The 24,079-nt window shown below is 47.9% G+C and overlaps 1 protein-coding gene across 1 annotated transcript in view; it reads right to left on the bottom strand.

Moving 5' to 3' along the window:
- The window catches only part of MIPEP (mitochondrial intermediate peptidase), a 79,919-nt gene that overhangs the window by 45,135 nt on the left and 10,705 nt on the right, over positions 1–24,079 (bottom strand). Inside the window, exons 5-14 of the mRNA XM_027973663.2 lie at positions 23,141–23,204; positions 20,971–21,153; positions 20,082–20,238; positions 12,896–12,944; positions 11,411–11,471; positions 9,123–9,175; positions 8,540–8,693; positions 7,274–7,351; positions 5,653–5,857; positions 4,412–4,521 (exon numbers count right to left, since the gene is read on the bottom strand). Of these exons, the coding sequence (XP_027829464.1) occupies positions 4,412–4,521; positions 5,653–5,857; positions 7,274–7,351; positions 8,540–8,693; positions 9,123–9,175; positions 11,411–11,471; positions 12,896–12,944; positions 20,082–20,238; positions 20,971–21,153; positions 23,141–23,204 (1,114 nt within the window). The remainder of the gene's footprint in view (positions 1–4,411; positions 4,522–5,652; positions 5,858–7,273; positions 7,352–8,539; positions 8,694–9,122; positions 9,176–11,410; positions 11,472–12,895; positions 12,945–20,081; positions 20,239–20,970; positions 21,154–23,140; positions 23,205–24,079) is intronic.

Below are 24,079 nucleotides of genomic sequence, written 5' to 3'. Positions count from 1 at the left end.
AAAACCACAAGCCAATCCCTCACCAGGCCAGATGCAGAAGATCCTCCAGACACAAAATATGAGCAAACCAAAGCCAGTGCTGTTACAAGAAACAAGTAACAGTAAGTTAGGACCAGCGTCACCCAGTCCTGGCATGTGTGCTACAATAAATAAGTTAGGACCAATGTCGCCCAGTCCTGGCATGTGAAGGGGGCCTAGCACTAATACCAACATTCATGACATAACTAGATAAACAGAAAAGAACCACCCAATTACCTCAAAAGATGCAGAAAAATGCAGTAACTGTTGGGCTTCCCTCATGGCTCGGTGGTAGAGAACCCGCCTGCCAAGGCAGGAGATGCGGGTTCGAGCCCTGATCCAGGAAGATCCCGGCATGCCACGGAGCAAATAAGCCTGTGGGCCACAACTACTGAGCCAGTGCTCCAGAGCCCGGGAACCGCAACTCCTGAGCCCACGCGCCTGGAGCCCGTACTCCACAGCAAGAGAAGCCACCGCAGTGAGAAGCCCCGGCACCGCAACTAGAGAGGAGTGGAGCCCCCCTCGCCACAGCCAGAGAAAAGCCCACACAGCAACAAAAACCCAGCACAGCCAAAAATAAGCAAACACTCACCTCCAGCCCCAGTGCACCTTTCCAATCTTCGGATTACACAAGGCCTCCCCTAACCCGCTGCTTCCTTCCTTAAAAAAGGGGAAATGACGAACAAGGAATAGACAGACAACCAGATCACCTCCCCTTCAGGAGCCTCGCAAGCAAAGACCATGTGAACAGAGTCTAAAGACAGACCGAGAAGAGCCCACCAGTCCGCACACAGGGGCGGGAGCAGGGCTGGCTATGACTCTGACCCCTACCTCACAGATTAACTGAGATCACTCCCCTCCCTCCCTTTAGAAACCCTCACGGCTGAGCAGACTCTCCGGAGGGGGTTCTGGGACAGGAGTCCGCCTCCTCCCAGGCTGCTGCCTCCTGATTAAAGCAACCTTCCATTCCCACCAGCACTTGTCTCTGAGCAGCGAGCAGCCGAACCAACCGCAGCCAAAAGATGGAAGCAACACAGGTGTCCATCAGCAGAAGAGAAAGGCTGAACATCTTGGTGTGGTCCATCCACACAAAGATGGCAACCCAGCCTTCAAAAGCAAAGCCGTTCTGACACAGGCCACTGCTGGGATGAACCCTGCAGACACTGTGCTAAATGAGGTAAACTGCAAGAGACAGATGCTGCATGATCCACTTCGGTGAGGTCCCCAGAAGAGTCGGACTCATGCAGACAGAGCAGACTGGCGGCTGACAGGGCTGGGGAAGGGAGAAGAGACTCAGTGTCTGATGCGCAGAGCCCCAGCTCTGCAGGATGGATAGCGTCAGGTGGGGGTGGTGGCTGGTGGTGAGAGAGCATGGTGCCTGGGCGCACTGGCCCCAGAACATCACCGACACGCGGTTAACCTGGCATGTTTTACCTCCTGTGCATTTTGCCAGGATGGAGAGGAGCTGTGCGTGGAGACGTCTAAGGGAGTTCAGAGCCGTGCTTCCAGACAAGCAGGCTGTTCACAGATAACCTTGCACTCGATGGCAGCACGTGGAAGGGGTCAGGCTGCAGGCCACAGCCCACAAGCAGAGAGAGGAAAGACACACCCCAGCTCCTCCAACACCATGGGCCCTGCAACACAGCCTACGGGCACCGAGCTTGAAGGAGCTTCCCCCAGATCGCCGAGCCACACTGGGTTCATCATGTCTAAAAACCTGGACCCTTTCATATGAGCTGCTACCAAATCTGTATTTCTGCGCTATTGGTTTTAAGATTAATTTGCAACAAGCCCTGCTGCAGCCCTGACACTGTCAAGACAGTCTGAACCTTGAATGAGCACCCGTGGGTTAGCTTCCTCCGGCAGCTGTGAGGCACCTGCAGACCTGAGAGGCATACTTCTAATTCCTCGACCACAGGAACCTGCTGGCTCTGGGATGCTGAGTTCAGATAAAAGACTGGTAGGGGTTAATAAGTCACGGAGACGTTACCCCAACTCTGAGAGCCTCTGGATGCACCAGGCGGCCAGCGGGGAGACCAGCAGGGCAGGAAATGAAGCATAAAGATGTGCCCACAAGTGCTCTTCCAGGCCTTCATGTTATTTATCTACAGAGGCCTAGATTTGGAGGGATGAACTCTTGCCCTTGGGCGAGAACTGCCCTCAGGATGAAAACATCCAGCCACTTGGTATTTAATCAGCGACGGGAAGAGCAAGCCCCCTGTGCACCTGTGCCCCATGCCTTTGGCAGGCTCTCCTGTCTCCATGGAATCACAGGATGGTTTCCTGCCATGGACGCTATGTCTGTGACCCCTCAGCCCGCTGGGTGTCCCTCCTGAGTCTGAGCCTGGAATTAATCCAGAGCAGCTTGCTGCTTTCCTCCGGTCTCATCTCTGATGAGGAGTTGTGGGCTTCATACTCTTTTCTTGAAGCGATCTTGTTCGAAAACGGTTCTTATGACTGAAGAAGAATTCAGGATTAAAATAGGAACTTTTCAGAGATGGTACACCACCCTCTAAGCAGGGGTTCTAGCCCTTCTTTGTTTTCTTGACTGCTCTGGAAAGGGACAACAGTAACTGTAAACTCAGTATCTGTGGTGAATTTCAGCCTTACTCTGAAGGGTCGACGCTGCTCGGCTGCAGTCACCCTTCACACGCACGTCCAGGCCTCTTACAAGCCTAAGCTCCTCAGACAGCTCCTTTCCTGCTGCCCTTGATTTCTTAGACACCTCTGCACGGCTCTCAGGGGCCACCTCTAGTCTTCCCACCCTTCACTGGCCACCCCCACACCACTGTCCTTCAATGTCCACCGATTTGGGCTTCGAGGAGAAGCGCAGTCAGGTCTCCTCCCCATTCCCAGCCCCCAGTGTGGAGCCGGGGTAGACGCGCTGCCATGCGAGGGGCTATGTGCATCTGTGTTCTTGGCTGAGTTTACATAATCCCCAGTGCAACTCTTTGCAGGCTGACAAACAGGTAGCTGACTGGATTACTAATCCTTCTATTTTGTCCTTTTAACAAACTCAAATAGATTATAATAGAGAGTAACTCAGAACAGCTCTCCAGAACTCAGCCATTACCCTACACTGATAATAACAGACACAATCAAGTCCAAAGAATAGAAACGGCCAACTCACATCATGCATCTAGAGATATAACTGGAAAGAGGAGTCACAAAGGTGGCTTGGACCCTTTTACTGATTCTGCCCAGTCATTCAATTTCTTTTGTGTTTGGCACAACTCTAAATGCTGAGGATTCCACAGATAAAGACCTATTGTAAATTTTAAATGAAAAAAAAAAAAAAAAAACAACATTAGGATTTGAGAGGCTCTCCTGTGAGCACAGATGCTTAGTTTTGCTATGTAAAGATTTCCTACCTGGGTCTTACATCTGTTTGTCAAACAACTGAGTTCCAAATCCAATGGACTTATCATCTTTTTTCCTAATTCACTTCATTGCTTTACCTGTAGTGCCTGTTATATAATATATAAAGTGCAACAGATATATTTTAAAAGTTAAATAAATAAATAAATGCTGACGCTTCAAAGATGAACGCGACTATACCCGGGCACTGAGGGGACACGCCGCCTAATGAAACAGCACGCCATCAGAGCCCTGAGAGGACAGGGGCAGGCGGACAGGAAACACGATGCAGTCAGTCAGCTCAGCGCTAACTCACCGCAGAGCACGGCTCCCTCAGCCCTCTTCTACAGAAGTAAAATCTCTAACAGGACGAGGTGCTAGTCAAATCTATCCCTGGTAGCTCGGTGGGAAGCAATCCAATCGCCAACGCAGGAGATGCAGGAAAGGCAAATTCAATCCCTGGGTCGGGAAGATCCCCTGGAGAAGGAAACGGCAACCCACTCCGGTATTCTTGCCTGGAGAACCCCATGGACAGAGGAGCCTGGTGGGCCACAGTCCAGGGGCGTCGCACGAGGTGGGCATGACTGAGTGACTAGACGACAACTCGAACTTGAGGGATTTTCAGGCTTGGCCTCATACAGACGCTAACTAAACGTATTAGGGAAATATGCCATCAGTTTATGGAACAACAGATTCAGACCGAGAAACAAGTGCTCAGAAGCAGAAAGGGCCGGAAGAGCAGAAGTTCTCCGAGGTGGCACTGAGGCTCCATGGATGGCCTGTCCCCTCTGGAGACAGGACGCAGCGCCTTCCAAGGGGGATGGTGTGTGGACCAGACACAACACTGCGGGTGCACGGCAAGGGCAGCTGCCTGTCCCCCTCATGGCACAACAGCGACAAATGAAGGGAGTGAGTCAGGAAGCAGGAGGAGTCTGGTTTGCATTAGATTCTGAAGAGGCAGCAAGCGTTCAGTGCCAGCCGGCGGGTCCCAGGAGCCACCCTACCAAGCCCAAGGACACGCACGCGTCAGCCCTACCTGGCCGGTCTGATAGTGTCGGGCAAACTGGTGAACCACCCGGTAATCACTGGCAAAATACTCCATCAGGATAGACGGGACCTCGGCGAAGTCCGTGGGGCACCTGGTCCCTGGAAGGGGCGAGAGGAGAGGTCGGCAGGAATCGTGGCAGCACGTCAGTGTCACCACAAGCACTCATTTACATTTTTATTTGTACTTCTGATGAACTACGATAGTCTTTAATTCATTAAATCAATATTTTACTTCTATAAAATTATTATTGCACATATTTGCAGGAAAGTTTGTACTCATCTCATACATTTTCCCATGTATCAGAAGCAAAACAAAATATTTGCACAGCTGGGTAAAGCACTTGTAAAGCAACGGCTCACACCCTCTACAAACAAAACTGTCTTCAGCTCCGCCGGGCTATACCTGACACACAAGTTACAACATTCTTACAATGAAGGCATTCTAATTTAATGCACTGGATTCCATCACCAAAAGCCAGTATCCTTCATTCCTTTTAAAAGTATTTTATCTACTATTTCTGGAACAAAGTCAACCCTCAATATAGAGAGGCAACATTTCAAACTCAAAATTACTTAAAGTAACAAATCCTATAAGAACATGTTGGTGGCACTTTATGATTCTGTCCAGACCATCTGCAGTCTTTTCAAAATATCTCCTCCTCCCCCAAATACTGTGTGTGTAAAGTTAGCTGCTGAATACTAAAAACCATACCTGCCCCGGCAGTGCAGGGCTGACCTGTCTGATGGCAAGCTTAGAGAGGATGATGAGGAGAGGGGCTAACATCAGCAGGAAAACCATGGCTTTATGCAGGGGATGCAGAAGAGAGACAATAAGGGCCTGGCCATAACTTTCAACATGCCCTGAAGTTTTCTGACTGGTTTTGGATAAAAAGAGGCCGTGTACATTCACCTGTTCACTTGCTAAGCCTGTGCTGGAGCTGAAAAGGCATGCTTGTTCACACACACAGCCACTGACGTAAATTCCACATAAAACACAGCAGAATGTAAAATGGTACAAACAGGCACTCAGACAGCCTTGTTGAGAACTGTCGTCACAGACGGAAAAAATGTATGAGGGTTGGGTCGAATCACAGGTGGAAGGACACGATGAAGCCACCTGATCAATGACCACAGATTTTCTAAACAAAAGGCTTTTTTCCAACTAAGATGAAAAGCATGTATTTAAAGAACTGCAATAAACGAAGTCCTACTGAGCGAGCTCCTGCTCACCAGTGACGTGCTGGTATCGAGTCCGTCCCAGCATCGAGTGCATGGCATGTCCCATCTCATGGAAAAGGTTCTCCATCATCCCAGGAGTCAATAGTGTGGGCAGGTTTCTTGAGGAATGGGGCAGGTTCAGCATAAGGACCACCATGGGGAGCTGGTAGTCCCCGTCTTCCTTTAAACGACCTCCTCGGATGGTGAAGTGGCAATCCTTTAAGAAAACGAGACCAGTGAAGAAATGATCAGAAGCAAAAAGGTAAGCAAGTCTTAATGAATACAAAGTTCTATCAAAATGAGTGAGTACAAATATTACCTTAATTCTATTCTTTTATTTTTACTTTTTTCCCAACACTTTCTCCTTTGCTGAAATGTTACTTTCTTAAAAACACTGATAATACTCTGAGCTCATGTTGACAGAGTCATTCATTCACTCCAAAGACGTGCTGAGCTGACGGTCCAGGAGCTGAAGACACGGTCACCACTGAGCTCAGACGCTCAAGATGCTCAGGGCAGGGAGAAAGGCAGCCATGGCGGGAGGGACGCTGGTGTTAGTGAGCCCCTTCTGTGGCCGGCGATGAGACAGGCCACACACCCCACCACTGTCTCCATCGCCTGAAGTGACGAGCTCTCAACTGTCACAAAGCACAGAACCCGAGTCACTTTCTCAGTCCACATACAAAAGTGGATCATTTCTTCTCACATAAGCCTATGAGGCAGGTATTTCATTTCTCAGATGAGAAAACAAACCGAGTCTTGGAAATACTAAGTCGCGAGTCCAGGGACACACAGCTAGGGCTGTGGCACCTCAAACCTGAACCCAGGTCACGAAGCTGGACTCTCCAGCCTTCCAAGCACAGTGGAGGAGGAGAGGCTGCAGCGGCCAATGGCCCTGACTCTGGTCCTGCCATGCAGACCTGCCGGCCACGTCTCCTGAGAACTGGTTACCTCCACCAGCCTCCCCTCCACCGCGTCAAGTGCCAGAGCATTAATTAGCATCTGTCATAACCACTGTGGAAGCTGTGGATCCCTATTAAATACAAGGTACCACTATTTCTGTTTTAACTTTATAATCTGAATTCTTGACAGTTCCAATCCAACTGCCCAAAACTGCTGAAGCTGACTGATCTGGAAACCTGGCCTGCAGTTTCACACAAGGAGCGAACTGGCGGTGGACAAGGTTCTTCAGAGACACACCTTGTGCAGTGTTAGGGCAGGCCCATGCCACGTACGGACAGCTCCAATCCCCGCACCTCTAACTGTGTGACTCTAGGCAAGCAACCTCAGCTCTCTGGCCTCAGTGTCCTCATCTCATCAGGACTGAGTTCAAAGCCGTGCATGAGAAGGGCTCAGGGCGCTGGCAGGCACACAGACAGGCTCCTAAAACAGCATTCATCACTACAATCATTGCTACCGCGACCCAGATGAAAACAGCAGATACACATTTCTGTAACTACCTCGTAACTTCTGCCGTCTTTAAATTCTATCCAATTTCAAACATAAACACATTTAGTCACCACTGTTAATGTCTTTTAAATATTAGTAACTAAAAAAATGAGAGCTAAGTTAACATTAATACACACTAGCTACTGATCACTCTAGAGAGATTGGTTTGTAAATAAAGCATCACCTGGTGTGGTTTGTCTGCTCGCTGAAAAAAGTCACAGTAAATGTACCCCAGCAGTCCTTCTGATTCATGAACCACGGCCTAGGAAAAAAAGGTTGATTTACTGGTGAATGAGGCCACCAGAACTTCCAAAAGCAGAAACACATTCGAACACCAGAACCTGCACATAAAACACCAAGAGCCGCCAATGCAGACATTTTATGACTTTCTGCTTCCAAGGTCACCTCAAGGTGGGTCCACCATGCCTTCGGCCCCTTCTGCTGTGTCTCTGGGGTGACTGGCGACCTCTGATGGGAGAGGAACCCTCCCAACAAGCCCTGAGTCCTGACCACAGTGCCCGTGCCCTGGCTCTTCCCTGGGCCTGAGCCAGCCCAGGACGGCAGCACAGCGAACCCGCCCGCAGCCCACGAGGTGAGGACGACCGCACACCAACCACGGCAGCGTGGGCGTCGGCCGAAGAGCAGGGAGCGATGCCTCCTCCTGGGTCAGCCCCACGAGGCACAGCTCAAGGAGAGCGGGTCTCCATCCCCCTCTGCATAAGCTGGGCCTCTACCGGACAGAACCTCAACTATTCGGGACTCCAGCAAGCCTCCATGAAGCATCCACATGGTGCCAGGAACTGCTCAAGGCATTGGGGAAAGCTGCCCAGTGTGGGGGGCTCCCTCCTGAACGGGCTCCTCCATTGCCTGCCTGCACTGGGTCCTGGCACTCTCCTGTTAACTTTCTCCCTTCGTGGCATCGCTGCAGGTTATCCATCTGTGTGACGCACAGCAGACTGCTGGCTGTTTAGTAACTAAGCTTAATCTACAATCACCAAACACAGCCAGGCAACAAGGAAGACAGTCCACACTTCTTAGAAAACGGTGATGAGGGTACGGGTACAGTGCGCTAAGCCAGAGCCCTAAGCCTGAGGGCCGCAAACCCTCAAACCCCACCAGGAAAAGCAACACCGGCAGCTCACACGAAGTGGGTCCTGATGGGAGGGCCCCGGGCTCGGAATGACTGTCCAGGACTCACACCAGCACACGGGCCACAGCCCAGCCGCCAGTGCACACGTGAGCTTAACCTTCTATCCAACTCCTCAGAAAAGTATTTTCTCAGAGAAAGAACTCTGCTGCTACATGTTTACCCTACTCTCTTGCAACAGCGGATTCTAGAGAACAGTGTTCTTTCACAGTGTCCTGAACCAGAGCAGCAGCCTGGATTAAAGCGTTGTGGACAGGGTACCAGGCCCCGCAGACAGGAGCGTGCTCTGCCCCGGACACTCACCAGTTTGCGGACGTCCTCACTCCACACCTCGCCCTTCGTGGGCTGCTCCCCATACAGCGAGACCCCCAGCAGCCTGTTGAACAGGAGGCTCAGGCCCTCCATGCAGGCGCCCAGGGAGAAGAATGGGCAGTAGAGACTGGGCTCGATGTTGAACCTGCCGAGGAGAAGCAGCCGCGTTTCTGTGTGCTTCAGCTTCCAGAGGGGAGTGCAGCTCACTCTTCATTTGTAAACCAGGAGTCAAGGAAGGATTGAATCATGAAGTGGGTCTCTACTCTGGAGGGGTTTTCAGGCCTGTTTTTCTTCAGAAGAGCAGCAGCCTGATTACTACGGTAGTGAGGGAGACACCAGGGGTAGAGGCAGGCGGGGAGATGCTCACGGGGTCTACAGAGGGAAACCACAGAAGCCCGGGGACAGGCTGCAGGGGACAGGCCCAAGAGCGCAGCTTCCGGACCGGGGAGTGGCCGCTGGGCAGGCGCTGGCCACGTGGGCGCCAAGTGAAAGCACAGCTGCCCAGTTAGTGGGCAGATGCTCAAGACACATCAATCCTGCCTTCTCACACGGGAACACTTCTCCAGACACACACCTCTCAGCCCGAATCAGTCCGCTGTAGTATGGGGGATCCCAGGGCATCAATTCCTACAGCAGAGAAGCTTACCGTTAGGAAAGCTGGGATGATTTCACAGTTTTCATCAATAATGCAGCCAGTTTATAAAATATAACCTGTTACTGTAACAGGAAAGTTTTCTAAAAACCCTAGGAACTCATCATCTGGCAAGAGTTTCATTCCTTACTCTCTACTCTGCCTTTCCTGTAATCAATGAGCTGAGAGGCAGAAATCAGCTATACTTGCAGAATTGGGGGAAAAGGCAGACAAATGTCATTCTAAAATGTCAATTACCAGAAGTCGACATTAATAGATGAAATTAGCCACGTTGAGATCTACCCCAGATGTGGCCCATATGTTAATCCACAAGACAGTGCAGGTGGGTTGGGGAACTAAGGGCATGACTAGGGCCCTTTCTGGACCTAAGCAGGAAGCTTAGGGTGGATCCCAGGAATGAAAGCAGCAGTTTAGACCGAGCCATGGCAGAATTACCCCTGAACTTGGCAAAGAAAACATGTCATAAAGAAGCACTTGAACAATCGTTCCTGACGCCGGCTGCAGAGCGGAGACAGAGCTGGGAACCCTGCAGGGGCCACCCTCCCCCGGGGGGTGGGCTGGCAGGTGACAGAGGGCAGCAGCCGGGCCAGACGCGGTCAGCCTGACTCAGGTGCGCAGCCCACGTGTGCTGGCCCCCAGTGCGTCCCCACCTTCCATCCGCCCCTCACACACCCGAGTCCACCCGCTGTGAGCCAGGCCTGACCTGCGCCGGACTCCCGTGCTCCTCTCTGCCTGGGCTTCATCCCTGGCTGTCGTGGGCCTCTCACTTCTCCCAGGGCTGCTCTGTGTCATCTCCCTGGAGGGGTCATCACTGCCCAGGCCTTACGAGACGGCCCCTCCACCCACCTGCCTGCACTATTCCCTCTCGAGCCCCCACCCGGCAGGACCGTGCAGGCTGACTCTTCCTGTCTTCACTCTGATTTCGCCCCAGGTGTAAGCTTCGGGAGGGCAGGCTGCGTTTCCCTTTTCCTACTGTGTCCTGGCACCGAGCTCTGCCTGCTGTGCAGCAGTCCCTCATGAGCTGTTCTCTGAGTCACTCAACAGCACCTCCTGGAGAGTATACTGCTTAGAAACACAACTCCAGGCTCTGAGCAGAGCTCTATGAACAGGGAGTCCGTTCTTACGAACGGGGTTTGAAAGGTTAAGTTTAGACACCATCTCTTCTCCAGATGCACAGCATCTACTGGCTCACAGATGTCACTCAGTCAGTTCAGTCACTCAGTCGTGTCCGACTCTTTGTGACCCCATGGAATGCAGCACACCAAGCCTCCCTGTCCATCACCAACTCCCGGAGCTACTCAAACCCATGTCCATCGAGTCAGTGATGCCATCCAACCATCTCATCCTCTGTCGTCTCGTTCCCTTCTCCTCCTACCCTCAATCTTTCCCAGGATCAGGGTCTTTTCAAATAAGTCAGCTCTTCGGATCAGGTGGCCAAAGTATTAGAGCCACAGATGTCAGCCACAGTTTAAAAGTAAAGAACAACATTGTAAATCAGCTACACTTCAGTAAAAAATAAAAATAAAATAAATGAAGGGAAAGCAAAGCAGCAAGTGAGTGAGAGGAGCACAGGGGCACTGCAGGCCTCGGTGGGGGCAGAAGACAATGGCTGAGGCCCCAGGGCAACGGAAGAGAAAGGGCCCGCAGGTCAAGGAGGGTGTGACGGGAAAGCCAAGAAATAGGAAGGCAGTCTGAGAATTCTCTGAAAATGTTAAACAAAAGGGGGGAAGGCCCATCAGAAAACTCCCTCTAGAGGAGCCCCGAGGGCCTTCTGGCATCTAACTCAGAGCCATGGCACCAGGAAGGCAGTTGAGTCACAAGAAGGGAGCAGGACACCGGCCAGAAAACCAGCTCCTCAGGCACACACGTCATCCGGGAGAAGAGAGACTACCGCGGCCAGGGCCGTGGTGACAGCGCGGAGCGGGGAACAGTTCCCAGCGCCAAAAGACAGAGCCCTCAGCCAACAGACTGTATATAATAAAAATACCTCTGGACTTCCCTGGTGATCCCGTGGTGGAGAATCTGCCTGCCAACGTAGGGGAAGTGGGTTCAATCCCTGGCTGGGTAACGAAGATCCCACAAGGCACAGAGCAACTAAGCTCGCGAGCCGCAACTGCAGAGCCCGCCCCAAGGGCCCCCCCGCACCGCGACTAACACCCAGGGAGACAAATAAATAGAAAAAGGAAAAGAAACTCAGCATGGTCACTTACAGAATTTTGAGGATTTAGTTTCATTTTCATCCCTCGAATCATCTCAAAATCTTTCATAGTTCTGTAAAACAGGTTTATCATTAGTTGCGAGGACAAAATTTTCACAAGTAGATTATAAAAGACGAGTTTGCTTCTGCAACTTTCCAGTAATCATGATAAATTTGTAGGAAAAACGTAAACTAGTATTAATCCAAATTTTACATGTGTTAGAAGTGACAGTGATACATTCATCAGTAAACTACTGTAATTTTTACCTTAAAAAGCTGACATTTGTCTTAAAATGGAAAAAATTTGGAAAATTTAAGTGTTACAGAATACGCAAAGTATTCATCAGTAGGCTTCAAATCACTACTTTTTGCTATACTTTAAAAAGGAGACTAACAATTTAGTTTCTCTAAAAGAAGATTTTACTTAAGATTACCATTTATCATTTTCCCTATCAAAAAACTAGCTGGGCCGTAATCACACATGCACTTCATATTTGCAGAATATCAAGTTTCTGTTGGAATTAACTTCTATAATTAAAAAATATAGCTCACTAAATATAATTTTAAAATCTTCACTAAAAAAGTCTGAAAAGTTTGCTTAAAATATCTATAGCTACATACAAGTGAAAAAAGAACAAATAAAGCTTAACTAGCAGAGCAAAGTAGAACAAATTCTCAAATAACTGCACAACTGACACTACTTCATTCTATCAAAGCCACAAAAGCTCACCGCATTAAGAATAAGAAAGATCATTTCAGAACTAATAAACATAATGCAAATTAGAGAGGACTGGGTTCTAAGGCAGTAGTTTATAACGGAAACTGAAAATTGGAGCTAAAATTTAATATGCGGGTGCAGTCAAGGAGCGAACAGGGGTCAGACAGCTCCGCAGGCGAGAGAAGACGGCGGTTCTCCACGACCCCGCCGAGCCTCGTGCTGGAGGCCTCGTGCTGGCGGTCTGAAGACTCCTGGGGGCTCGGCCCCCAGAGAAGCACGACCAGAGTGGTGAGGACCAGGCCAGGGGGGCTGGGCAGGCAGAAGGCCGGCACTGTGGCAGAGGGACCACCAAGAGCAGAGAGCCTTGAGTTACAAACACTGGGCACTCTTATCACACAACACAGCAGATGAGAGCCACCCATTATTTTACACCCAAAGAAGAGCAAGACTAGGTGACCAACTCATTACAGGCTAAAATGCATAGTTTCAAAAAAGGTTTGGGAGATTTTAAACAGTCCACCTCAGTAATGAGTTCCTAAAGACGACTGGTTAGTTACAGAGGACAGCCCAAGCGTTCGGGACAGTCACCCCCAGAGGACAGCTGTGAGCTTTCAAAGTACAGCTCACTGTCAGTGTCTGACTCGATATTCCAACACCTATATTGTTCATGGGTCACTTCCTAATTCTTTCAATAAATCTTTAAAAGTCTTTAAAAAAAAAAAAAGAAAAGCTAAATCATGTATACTCTAAAAAGCAGAATAAAAAAAAAAACAAACAAACCTTTCAGAGAGTTTGTCAGACAGTTTCTCAAGGAACTCCATGACAGTCTCTAAAACGAAAATCCCAAAGAAAATATCTTTAACTACATGAAATAAAATGAACAAACGTGTTAAAATTACAATGTTGTGACCATAAATCCATTCAATACAGCGTCTTTAAAGTGATGATTCTCAAAGGAAAGCAGGGCTCCTAATACTCGACACTTTTAGATGAAAGTTCATCAAAGCTGACACCATGAACTCCAGAGCCTTAGATGATACTCCCCCCAAAAAAGAGCTAACAGGAAGCAAAAGAAAAGCATCTAAAATCTCAATCTATTTCTCTATCTATTTATATGTTTTCTATATCTATTTATATGTATAAAGGGAAAAAGGTTTCTGTTTTTTTGATAGCTAGACTGATTTGTTCATAAAAGTCTGCACAATTTAGAAACATCAGATTTTAAAAATCAATGTTTTTCTGAGTAAATGTTTTTCTTTTTAAATACACAGCAGAATAATCTATTCAGGATCTATATTGGAAGAAAATGTAGCAAAATTAGAACATCAAAACTTTAGATTCTCCTCCCTACAACAATGCAGTTGGGAATGTAAACTGGTGAAGCCACTGTGGTGAGTGGTATGGAGGTTCCTTAAAAAACTAAAAACAGAGCTCCCCATGCCCCTGCAGTCCCACTCCTGGGCATATATCCGGAGAAAAACATGATCTGAAAGGATACACGCACTCCAGTGTTCACTGCAGCACTGTTTACAACAGGCAAGACGTGGAAGCAACCTAAGTGTCCAAGCAAAGGGATGGACAAAGGTGTGGTATATGTATGCAACAGAACATTACTCGGCCATTAAAAAGAATGAAATAATGCCATATTCAGCAGCATGGATGGACCCAGAGAGTGTCATACTGAGTGAAGTAAGACAGACAAGGAGAAATATTGTATGGCATCCCTTAATGTGGAATCTAGAAAGAAATGATACAAATGAACTTAGAAAACAGAAAGAGACAAGCTTATAGAACTAACTACTGCCCCAGATGGAGGGGTGGGGGTGATAGTTAGGGAGTCTGGAATGGACATGGACACACTGCTATAGTTAGAATGTATAATCAACAAGTATCTACTGTAAAACATGGAGAACTCTGCTCCATGTCATGTGGCAGCCCTAGATGGGAGCAGAGTTTGGGAGGCAATGGATACATGTATATACGTGGCTGAGTCCCTTCACTGTTCATCTGAAACTATCACAACATTGTTAACTGACTATACTCCAGTATTAAAAAATTTAGGCTGTTACAATTTTTTTTTAACTACTTAAAATACTTCAGCCATAAGTCATTATACTGCAGAAACCCATAAAAGCAATGCAGTGGAATTACGATTATTTCCCATAACAGGAAATTTTTCATGAGAATTTTTGAATTTAGCACTTCTAGGCACTGATTCATGTGTATAGAGCTTTTCATACATATTTTAGAGCAAGCTACAAATGCTGTTTTTATGTTTTCAGATGATCTTTTCTATGGTTTTAATTTCTTGCCCTCTTCAGTTTACCTCGTGTCTGAGTAAATAAAAGGCTGGGGAAGGAATGGGCCTGCTACAGGAAGCCATGGTCTCTCGTCACCATCAACAGAGATCCCACCCGCAAACATGGCTTGGTGTATCGTGTTAGATGGTGCTAACACTTTTAGGAAAAAACTGTTATTTAGCTCAAAATAAAACCTTATTTCAGGATGTCAAACCAGTGGGCACAGGGTACTGTTTTCAAATATTTATCTGTGCATGCTTTTTATCTCAAAATAATTTTGTACTGACGTTCACCCGTTTTCTTTCTCTAGCTCTCCTGAACAGGAAACATCCACCTCGATTGCCTACCTGGGACACTGTCCTGTGAAGAGCAGTGAGTCTGAGCCGCCTGAAGGCAGTCGCACGGCTCCTGGCAGACAGCCCCTGACGCGCCGGTCCCAGGGGGCCCACCGTTGCCTGCCAGCCCTCGCCCCGCCTCCCTGCCCTCTGCCCACTGGCCCCCACTGCCCACCTCCATCCAGTTTCACTTTCCGCATGGAACTTTCCACAGCCACCCAAGCGTCTGTAAACCTCCTGAGCTCCTAAAACCCTAGGGCCCTGTGGTGCCTAGTCAGTGCGTTCAGCACTGAAAGGACACTGACCAGGATTAAGATTTATCTTCATGTGGCCCTGTCCAAGCTCCCCAACTAAATGCTGCAGGCCCCAAGCACACAGGTCACACCATACATGACCGTGTGTGCAGAGTCCAGCTCCAAGACACCTTCCCACGGACCACCCCGTGAGCTGCGGACTTGCTGGCCGCTGCTTGGGCATCTGTGTCAGCCCCAGCTGCCCCCAGCACTCGTCTCAGCATGTCCCATCCATCGCCCACCCTGGTCGCCACCTGCACACCGACCGGCATCTCACTGAACTCGGACCACCGTGCTCCCAGCCCCAGCCCCGTCGGCAGGACTCCGTCTTCCCAGTGGCTCAGTCGCAGGCCTGGCTCTCCCTTCAGGTGCCCGAATGTGATGTCTCAGCACGTGCGCAGCCGCCAGCAGCCTGGAGCCCTGCAGGCTCCTGACGGCAAACACGCCCTCCAGCCCCCCTCCTGCAGCTGCTCTCTGCACCCCTCATGATGACCCCTGCCACCAACCACGGACAGCCCTGCTCAAACCCACCTCCCTAAGCACAAATCTTCTCCACTTGTGCCCACTCCTTCCCACTCTCCTCCGTGCTCCTCCTCAAATGTGGGAACCACATCTGGATCCCAAAGACACACATGAGAGAGAAAGAAACAAGGCAAGGTGGCTTCAAGAAAACCTGGGAGAAGCTATGGGCCCCACAGAGAAAGAAGGGCTGGACACTGGATGGACAGAGATAGCAAGGAGCCTGCAGGAAAGGTGACCCTCCCCCTGCAGGGCCGTTCCCAGTGACCCCCACAATTCCATCCAGACGCATGGATGGAAACCCGTGGTGTCCACTGCCGTCTCCTCCCGCTCAGCCCAACACAAAGTCATGTGAATTCAACCCTGAAAATACAGCGAGTCTGAACAACCCCCCAGCACGGCCACCCTACTGAGGACTTGGGTCTAAAGTATAACTGTAATTTAATCGATGCCTTTGAAAACTACACCATTTTCATTGTGATACATTTTCTCTTATATGTGATGAATCATAAAGAACTCAACGAAAGACAAGGTAAGTCTTTCACAAACTCCCAGAGAGACGCTCCCCACCCCCAACCTTGCCAAGCAGCCCTCTTCTCTCTGAAAGGAGGGGTCTTATATGACCTAGGCTACACTCAACCCTGCCTCCAGCAGAAGCACTAATCACCCATCCCCTCCCATACTAATTCTAACCAGTGTGGTTAGGCTGAGCACAGAAATGAGCTGAGTTAAAAGAAAAATAATGCAAATCATCAATGATTCAACAATGAAATAAAAAGTATGACTTAGTTCAGTTCAGTCACTCAGTCGTGTCTGACAGTTTGCAACCCCATGAACTGCAGCACATGAAGCCTCCCTGTCCATCACCAACTCCCGGAGTTTACCCAAACTCATGTCCATCGAGTCACTGATGCCATCCAACCATCTCATCCTCTGTCGTCTCGTCCCCTTCTCCTCCTGCCTTCAATCTTTCCCAGCATCAGGGTCTTTTCCAATGAGTCAGTTCTTCGCATCAGGTGGCCAAAGTATTGGAGTTTCAGCTTCAACATCAGTCCTTCCACCCAGGACTGATCTCCTTTAGGATGGACTGGTTGGATCTCCTTGCAGTCCAAGGGACTCTCAAGAGTCTTCTCCAACACCACAGTTCAAAAGCATTGTTTCTTCGGTGCTCAGCTTTCTTTATAGTCCAACTCTCACATCCATACACGACCACTGGAAAAACCATAGCCTTGACTGCTGCTGCTGCTGTCAGACCTTTGTTGACAAAGTAATGTTTCTGCTTTTTAACATGCTATCTAGTTTGATCATAACTTTCCTTCCAAGGAGTAAGCATCTTTTAATTTCATGGCTGCAATCACCATCTGCAGTGATTTTGGAGGCCAAAAAAATAAAGTCTGACACTGTTTCCACTGTTTCCCCATCTATTTCCCATGAAGTGATGGGACCAGATGCCATGATCTTCGTTTTCTAAATATCGAGCTTTAAGCCAACTTACTTTCATCAAGAGGCTCTTTAGTTCTTCTTCACTTTATGCTATAAGGGTGGTGTTATCTGCATATCTGAGGTTATTGATATTTCTCCTGCCAATCTTGATTCCAGCTTGTGCTTCATCCAGCCCAGCATTTCTCATGATATACTCTGCATATAAGTTAAATAAGCAGGGTGACAATATACAGCCTTGACGTAATGCTTTTCCTATTTGGAACCAGTCTGTTGTTCCATGTCCAGTTCTAACTATTGTTTCCTGATCTGCATACAGATTTCTCAAGAGGCAGGTCAGGTGGTCTGGTATTCCCATCACTTTCAGAATTTTCCAGTTTATTGTGATCCACACAGTCAAAGGCTTTCGCATAGTCAAGAAAGCAGAAATAGATGTTTTCTGGAACTCTCTTGCTGTTTCGATGATGCAGCGGATGTTGGCAATTTGATCTCTGGTTCCTCTGCCTTTTCTAAATCCAGCTTGAACATCTGGAAGTTCCCAGTTCACATATTGCTGAAGCCTGGCTTGGAGAATTTTGAGCATTACTTTACTAGCGTGTGAGATGAGTGCAATTGTGTGGTAGTTTGAGCATTCTTTGGCATTGCCTTTCTTTGGGATTGGAAAGAAAACTGACTTTTCTAGTCCTATGGCCACTGCTGAGTTTTCCAAATTTCCTGGCATATTGAGTGCAACACATTCACAGCATCATCTTTTAGGATTTGAAATAGCTCAACTGAATTCCATCACCTCTACTAGCTTTGTTCGTAGTGATGCTTCCTAAGGCCCACTTGACTTCACATTCCAGGATGTCTGGCTCTAGGTGAATGATCACACCATCGTGATTATCTGGGTCGTGAAGATCTTTTTGTATAGTTCTTCTGTGTATTCTTGCCATCTCTTTTTAATATCTTCTGTTTCTGTTAGGTCTATACCATTTCTGTCCTTTACTGAGCCCATCTTTCATGAAATGTTCTTTTGGTATCTGTAGTTTTTTTGAAGAGATCTCTAGTCTTTCCCATTCTGTTGTTTTCCTCTATTTCTTTGCACTGATCACTGAGGAAGGCTTTCTTAGCTCTCCTTGCTATTCTTTGGAGCTCTGCATTCAGATGGGCATATCTTTCCTTTTCTTTTTTGCTTTTCACTTCTCTTCTTTGCACAGCTATTTGTAAGGCCTATTCAGACAGCCATTTTGCTTTTTTGGATTTCTTTTTCTTGGGGGTGATCTTGATCCCTGTCTCCTGTACAATATCACAAACCTCTGTCCATAGTTCATCAGGCACTCTATCAGATCTAGTCCCTTAAATCTATTTCTCACTTCTAGTGTATAATCATAAGAGATTTGATTTAGGTCATATCTGAATGGTCTAGTGTTTTTCCTCACTTTCTGCAATTTAAGTCTGAATTTGGCAATAAGGAGTTTATGATCTGAGCTACCGTCAGCTCCTGGTCTTGTTTTTCTGACTATAGAGCTTCTCCATCTTTGGCTGCAAAGAATATAATCAATCTGATTTCAGTACTGGCCACTTGGTGATGTCCATGTGAAGAATCTTCTCTTGTGTTGTTGGAAGAGGGTGTTTGTCATGATCAGTGCATTCTCTCGGCAAAACTCTATTAGCCTTTGCCCTGCTTCATTCTGTACCCCAAGGCCAAATTCGCCTGTTACTCCAGGTATTTCTTCACTTCCTACTTACAATGAAAAGGACATATTTTGGGGGGGTTAGTACTAGAAGGTCTTGTAGGTCTTCATAGAACTGTTCAACTTCAACTTCTTCAGCATTACTGGTCAGGGTATAGACTTGAATTACTGTGATATTGAATGGTTTGCCTTAGATACGAATAGAGATCATTCTGTCATTTTTGAGACTGCCTCCAAGTACTGCATTTCGGACTCTTTTGTTGACCATGATGGCAACTCCATTTATTCTAAGGGATTCCTGCCCACAGTAGTAGATATAATGGTCATCTGAGTTAAATTCACCCATTCCAGCCCATTTTAGTTCGCTGATTCCTAAAATGTCATTGTTCACTCTTGCCATCTCCTGTTGACCACTTCCAATTTGCCTTGATTCATGGACCTAACATTCCAGGTTCCTATGCAATATTGCTCTTTTACAGCATCGGACCTTGCCTCCATCACCAGTCACATCTACAACTGGGTACTGTTTTTGCTTTGGCTCCATCCCTTCATTCTTTCTGGAGTTATTTCTCCACTGATCTCCAGTAGCATATTGGGAACCTACTGACCTGGGGAGTTCATCTTTCAGTGTCCTACCTTTTTGCCTTTTCATACTGTTCATGGGGTTCTCAAGGTAAGAATACTGCAGTGGTTTGCCATTCCTTTCTCCAGTGGACCACATTCTACCAGACCTCTCCACCATGACCCGGCTGTCTTGGGTGGCCCCACAGGGCATGGCTTAGTTTCACTGAGTTAGACAAGCAGCGGTGGCTGCACAGCACAGGAGCTACCCCACGTCCAAGGTCAGGAGCAGAGACTGAGAGGAGCCACCCCACGTCCAAGGTCAGGAGCAGCGACTGAGAGGAGCTACCCCACATCCAAGGTCAGGAGCGCTGGCCGTGAGGAGTCACCCCACGTCCAAGGTCACGAGTGGTGGCCGTGAGGAGATACCCCACGTCCAGGGTAAGGAGAAGTGGCTGCGCTTTGCTGGAGTAGCCGTGAAGAGATACCCCACGTCCAAGGTACCAGAAACCCAAGTAAGATGGTAGGCGCTGAGAGAGGGCATTAGAGGGCAGACAGACTGAAACCACAATCACAGACAACTAGCCAATCTGATCACACGGACCACAGCCTTGTCTAACTCAATGACTTACTCAAAGTGCACATAAAGTACACTAGTTGTGCAAATATATTCCAAATGATTAGCTCTGTTTAAAAATCATTCCTAATAAAGAAGCAAAGTATCTCACTAACTAGTCTCCAAGTATATTAAAAATAGCACAGTAACTTTAGCTATTTAAAGTCAGAAGTTCAGCTTCATAAAAACCCTGTTTTGTCCTTAAGAGTTGGGTAAATAGGCTCACCTGGACTTTGGGCGATTGTTCCCTGGAGGGCCCTGTGGGAGTAGGTAGGATATCCTACCAACTTTGCCAGGAGGTCTCTGCTGCTGAGCAACTCTTCTAGACGTTTCAATTGACCAGCATTGGGATAAAGAAAAATTTTATAAGCAGCTTCTCGCACCTATGTTTAAAAAGTGGATGGTAAAAGACACACGTACCAAGATACAAAGTCCTATATGATAACAACACACGCTACCTCCCACCACTTTACTCTGCAGGTGAGCAATGCTTAAACACAAGGCCTCGCACAGGCTGGCTGAAGCTTCTAGGCTCATCACCGAGTGTGGGAGACACATCGCACTTGGCCCGAGTTCTCCACTATGGGCAGAGGGGCATGGGGCCGAGGTTCTACCTGGCAAATGTGAGACACCGCCAACCAGGTGACGTGAGACTGCGTGCATTAGACTATGAGTCCCCGGAATGGCCAGCGCTGCTGTCGCTCACCATTCTTTGAAAATGAGGAACTCTTGACAGCAGGAATAATCAACCATTTTCATTATTCAAAGCATTTCCCTGATAGCTCAGTTGGTAAAGAATCTGACTGCAATGCAAGAGACCCCAGTTGGATCCCTGGGTTGGGAAGATCCCCTGGAGAAGGGAAAGGCTACCCACTCCAGTATTCTGGCCTGGAGAATTCCATGGACTACAGTCCATGGGGTCGCAGAGAGTTGGACACAACTGAGCAACTTTCACTTTCAGTTTGTCACAGAATTAATCATCCCTGTTCAATTTTTAGTATTTAGTAAACATTAATATATTTTTAAAGGTGTAATCACGTGACCCCTGAATGTCGGGCTCACAAGCCACGGCCCCAGACGAGGCCAGAACTACACAGAGGATGGAGCCCACGCACCAAGTCGTCGGGCGCTTCTGCACGCAGACTGTCCACCACCGCGTGGTCCCCGGCCAGCTCAAAGTGATGCCGGATGCGTTCCGGCAGGAGGCGCTTCTCAATCGTGTTGGGTAAGTGGGTTCCCATGAGAAATGCGCTGCTCAGATCCAAGATTTTAACGTTCAGGTCCACAGCTCTTTTACGCTGTATGTGGGGGCAGTCAAGTTATTTAAAGTAACATTTCACAACAAATTAGTAATCTATAAAGATGCCAGTCAACATTTAAAGTTGAATTATAATTTAATAAGGTATTAATTAAGTGATAAAATGAATAACAAATACTGCATCATAAATGTTTAATACACAATAATTGTCTACAAATGCTGACTCTATACTTTTGGTAGGTATTTAATATCCTCACCTAAAAGTTATCCTAATGGTTCTACGGTGCTTCTATACTTTCAGATGTACCTAACTCCCAGAGTTCTATTTTATGTCTAGGTTATACAATACGTCTGTGAAATGAACAATGGGAGGTACAGTCCTTCCCTGGCTCCAAAAACACCCTAGTTAAGAGAGGCAGGGGGCAGTGGGCTGGATGAATCTGTCTGATATGACAGTATCTGAGGCATAGATCAGAAACCAGACTCAGCCTTAAGAGGTGAGATACAAGGGCAAGGGAAGGAAGGTGCAATTAACGCAGCTCTTCAGTGAACTGTGGTGAAGGGCACTTGCAAAGCTCGGCCAGGCTTGCTGCAGCGGCCACAGGAGGGCAGCAGCCCAGAGGTGAGGGGGGCTGGGCTGGACCCGCTTCAGGGGTCGGGTGGGAGACCACAGCCCCCAGGCGTGCATCTGGCAGTTTCCAGTCTCCACCAGTCATGACGGACAGAGCGGGGTGGACCTTCTCCTCGGTCACCCCTAGGACACAGCCTCCTGAGAGAATCTGTGCCGTAACCGGGGCACCCCATGTTTGGGATCAAACTTAAAAATCGTCGCCCACGTAACTGGTTAGGCCTCCTGGGGACAAGGAGGAATCTTCAGTTACTCATCACGGGACGGTCAGACAGGCCTTGGACTCATGACAGGCTTCAGGTGACACCACAGGCAAGCCTTCCAGGGGAAGGGGCAACGGCTATGGACAGATTCTAAACTGTACTGTGACCCTAAAGGATGACCAAGTGTATTTCTTAAAAGATAAATATAAATATGAACAGAGCAGGTGTACCCTTGATAAGACACTGGAAAAAATGAACTGTAACTTAGTAACAAAACATTTCAGTATAGAAAAATCAAACTTCATGGGAAAAATGACTTTTCAGATGATTACTCTTTGCTTGTTTTGTTTCTGACATGGCCATCTGTCACCACCTACTGGTGACCAGGGGAAAAACAAGACAATGAAAACTGGAAATTACACGCTGGTTTCAAAATTTTTCCTCAAAGCCTTTACTATTTAAAACAAAAAAGTGATACAATTAGTTATTCCAAAGAAGTGATCACCTGTTACAACGCCTGGAAAAATAAAAACTGTTTCCTGACTTTGCCAACAGTATGCTAAGCATGTCATTTCATCCTTCGAGGAGAATTAAACATGCAAACACACAGTACTTGGAGCTCTGCGAACGCTTTGAAACTGTTGTATTTATTATACGACTGCTTAACGACACACTTCCTCTAATTTAAACTTTTAAACTATATTCACGAGAACTTAAAATGTAAGTAAGGAATAACCTGGAAAGAATACAGCAAGAACACAGGCCTTTGTGGCTTACAGGTCATGCTGGCAGCTTTATGTTGAGCTCTCTTAGAAAGTGTGCCACGTCCCCTGCGCCCTGTCCGAGTGGAGCCCCCAGAGAAGAGACACGGAAGCGACCAGAAAGGATCTCACAGGTGTGTCCAGGGCAGGGATCACGTGACGACACACCCGCACTGCGTCTCAACGACGCTTCTGTGCGTCCACGTGGAGACACTCATCTGCAGATTTCCTCCTCACTCGCAGTCCTTCCTGACACAGCCCATCTCACCCCACCTCCACGACACCCGAAACACCCCGCTGTCTGGAATCATGCCTTGATTCTGAATTATTGAGGTGACAGGCCAACTTTCAGAGAGCACTCAACATTCAGGAACGGTATCAACAACACACCAACCAAGTACCAGCAAAACAATAGGAGCTGAAACACGAAGTTACCTTTTCTCGGTCTAGATGGATTCCGCTGATTTCAAAATCGAACATAAACAGTTCGGCTACTCGTCTGTAAATACAATAAGCGCCAAGTTAGAATAGGTAATAATAATTAAACAAAAATAAGTATTTTGCAAAATGAATCCGTCCTTTTCAACCTTACTGCCAAAATGCCAGATGTTTCAACACACACACACATGATTTTTCTGAAACCAGGAGCTTCACGTCTCAGGAGTCAGGAAGAACGGCTGGCTGGCCGGGGGTTACGCCCCCCGGGGGACTACACGGTATCACACACATCATGCAGACTGTACAGGCCTTACACTGAGTGAAACGAGTGAGTACTCCAAGGAGGCCATTTTTTCTGCATTTTTTTCCCTAGAGGAAACGGACATCTTTTCAACTGTCTATCCTCTACAGTACCTGTTGCACACTACACTCGAGCAGCAAACAAGCACTGTGGACCACACACGCACGCACGCCTGCTGGCATGAACGTGTGCACGCGGCCTGTGCCACGCCTCCTACTCTACTCCACGCTGCTCCTGGGCAAAGACTGCTACACTGAAGTAAGTCCATCATGTGATGTGTTCTGCAGAACATGAAAAACAGCTATGATTAGCTTTTCATGTAGGAGCTTACTCCTTTATTCAGAGCACAGACCTGTGAATGCCACTGTGATAATTACTTATCTCAACTCCATCTAAATCCCAATCATTAAAAAGATAAAATGGTTTATGCTTGGACAGTTTTTCAAAGGCTTTCTGCACCAGAGTCTCAGTTTCTCATCCAGCCAGCGGCAGCTACTCAGAGCGTCACTCTTTGATGTCATGGTGGAAGCGGAGTCCGTGGGCTCAGGAGGATGGTTTGCTTCCTTCTTAATCCTGCTACACGGTGGGAGCCCAGCTCAACTGGAACATGTCTTTCTGTCAGTAGCATTTTTTTT

The sequence above is a fragment of the Ovis aries genome, chromosome 10 (assembly GCF_016772045.2).
Source record: "Ovis aries strain OAR_USU_Benz2616 breed Rambouillet chromosome 10, ARS-UI_Ramb_v3.0, whole genome shotgun sequence".
Classification (NCBI taxonomy): domain Eukaryota; kingdom Metazoa; phylum Chordata; class Mammalia; order Artiodactyla; family Bovidae; genus Ovis; species Ovis aries.
Note: the sequence above shows the minus strand (reverse complement) of the source record. Positions and strands in the feature narration are given on the sequence as shown.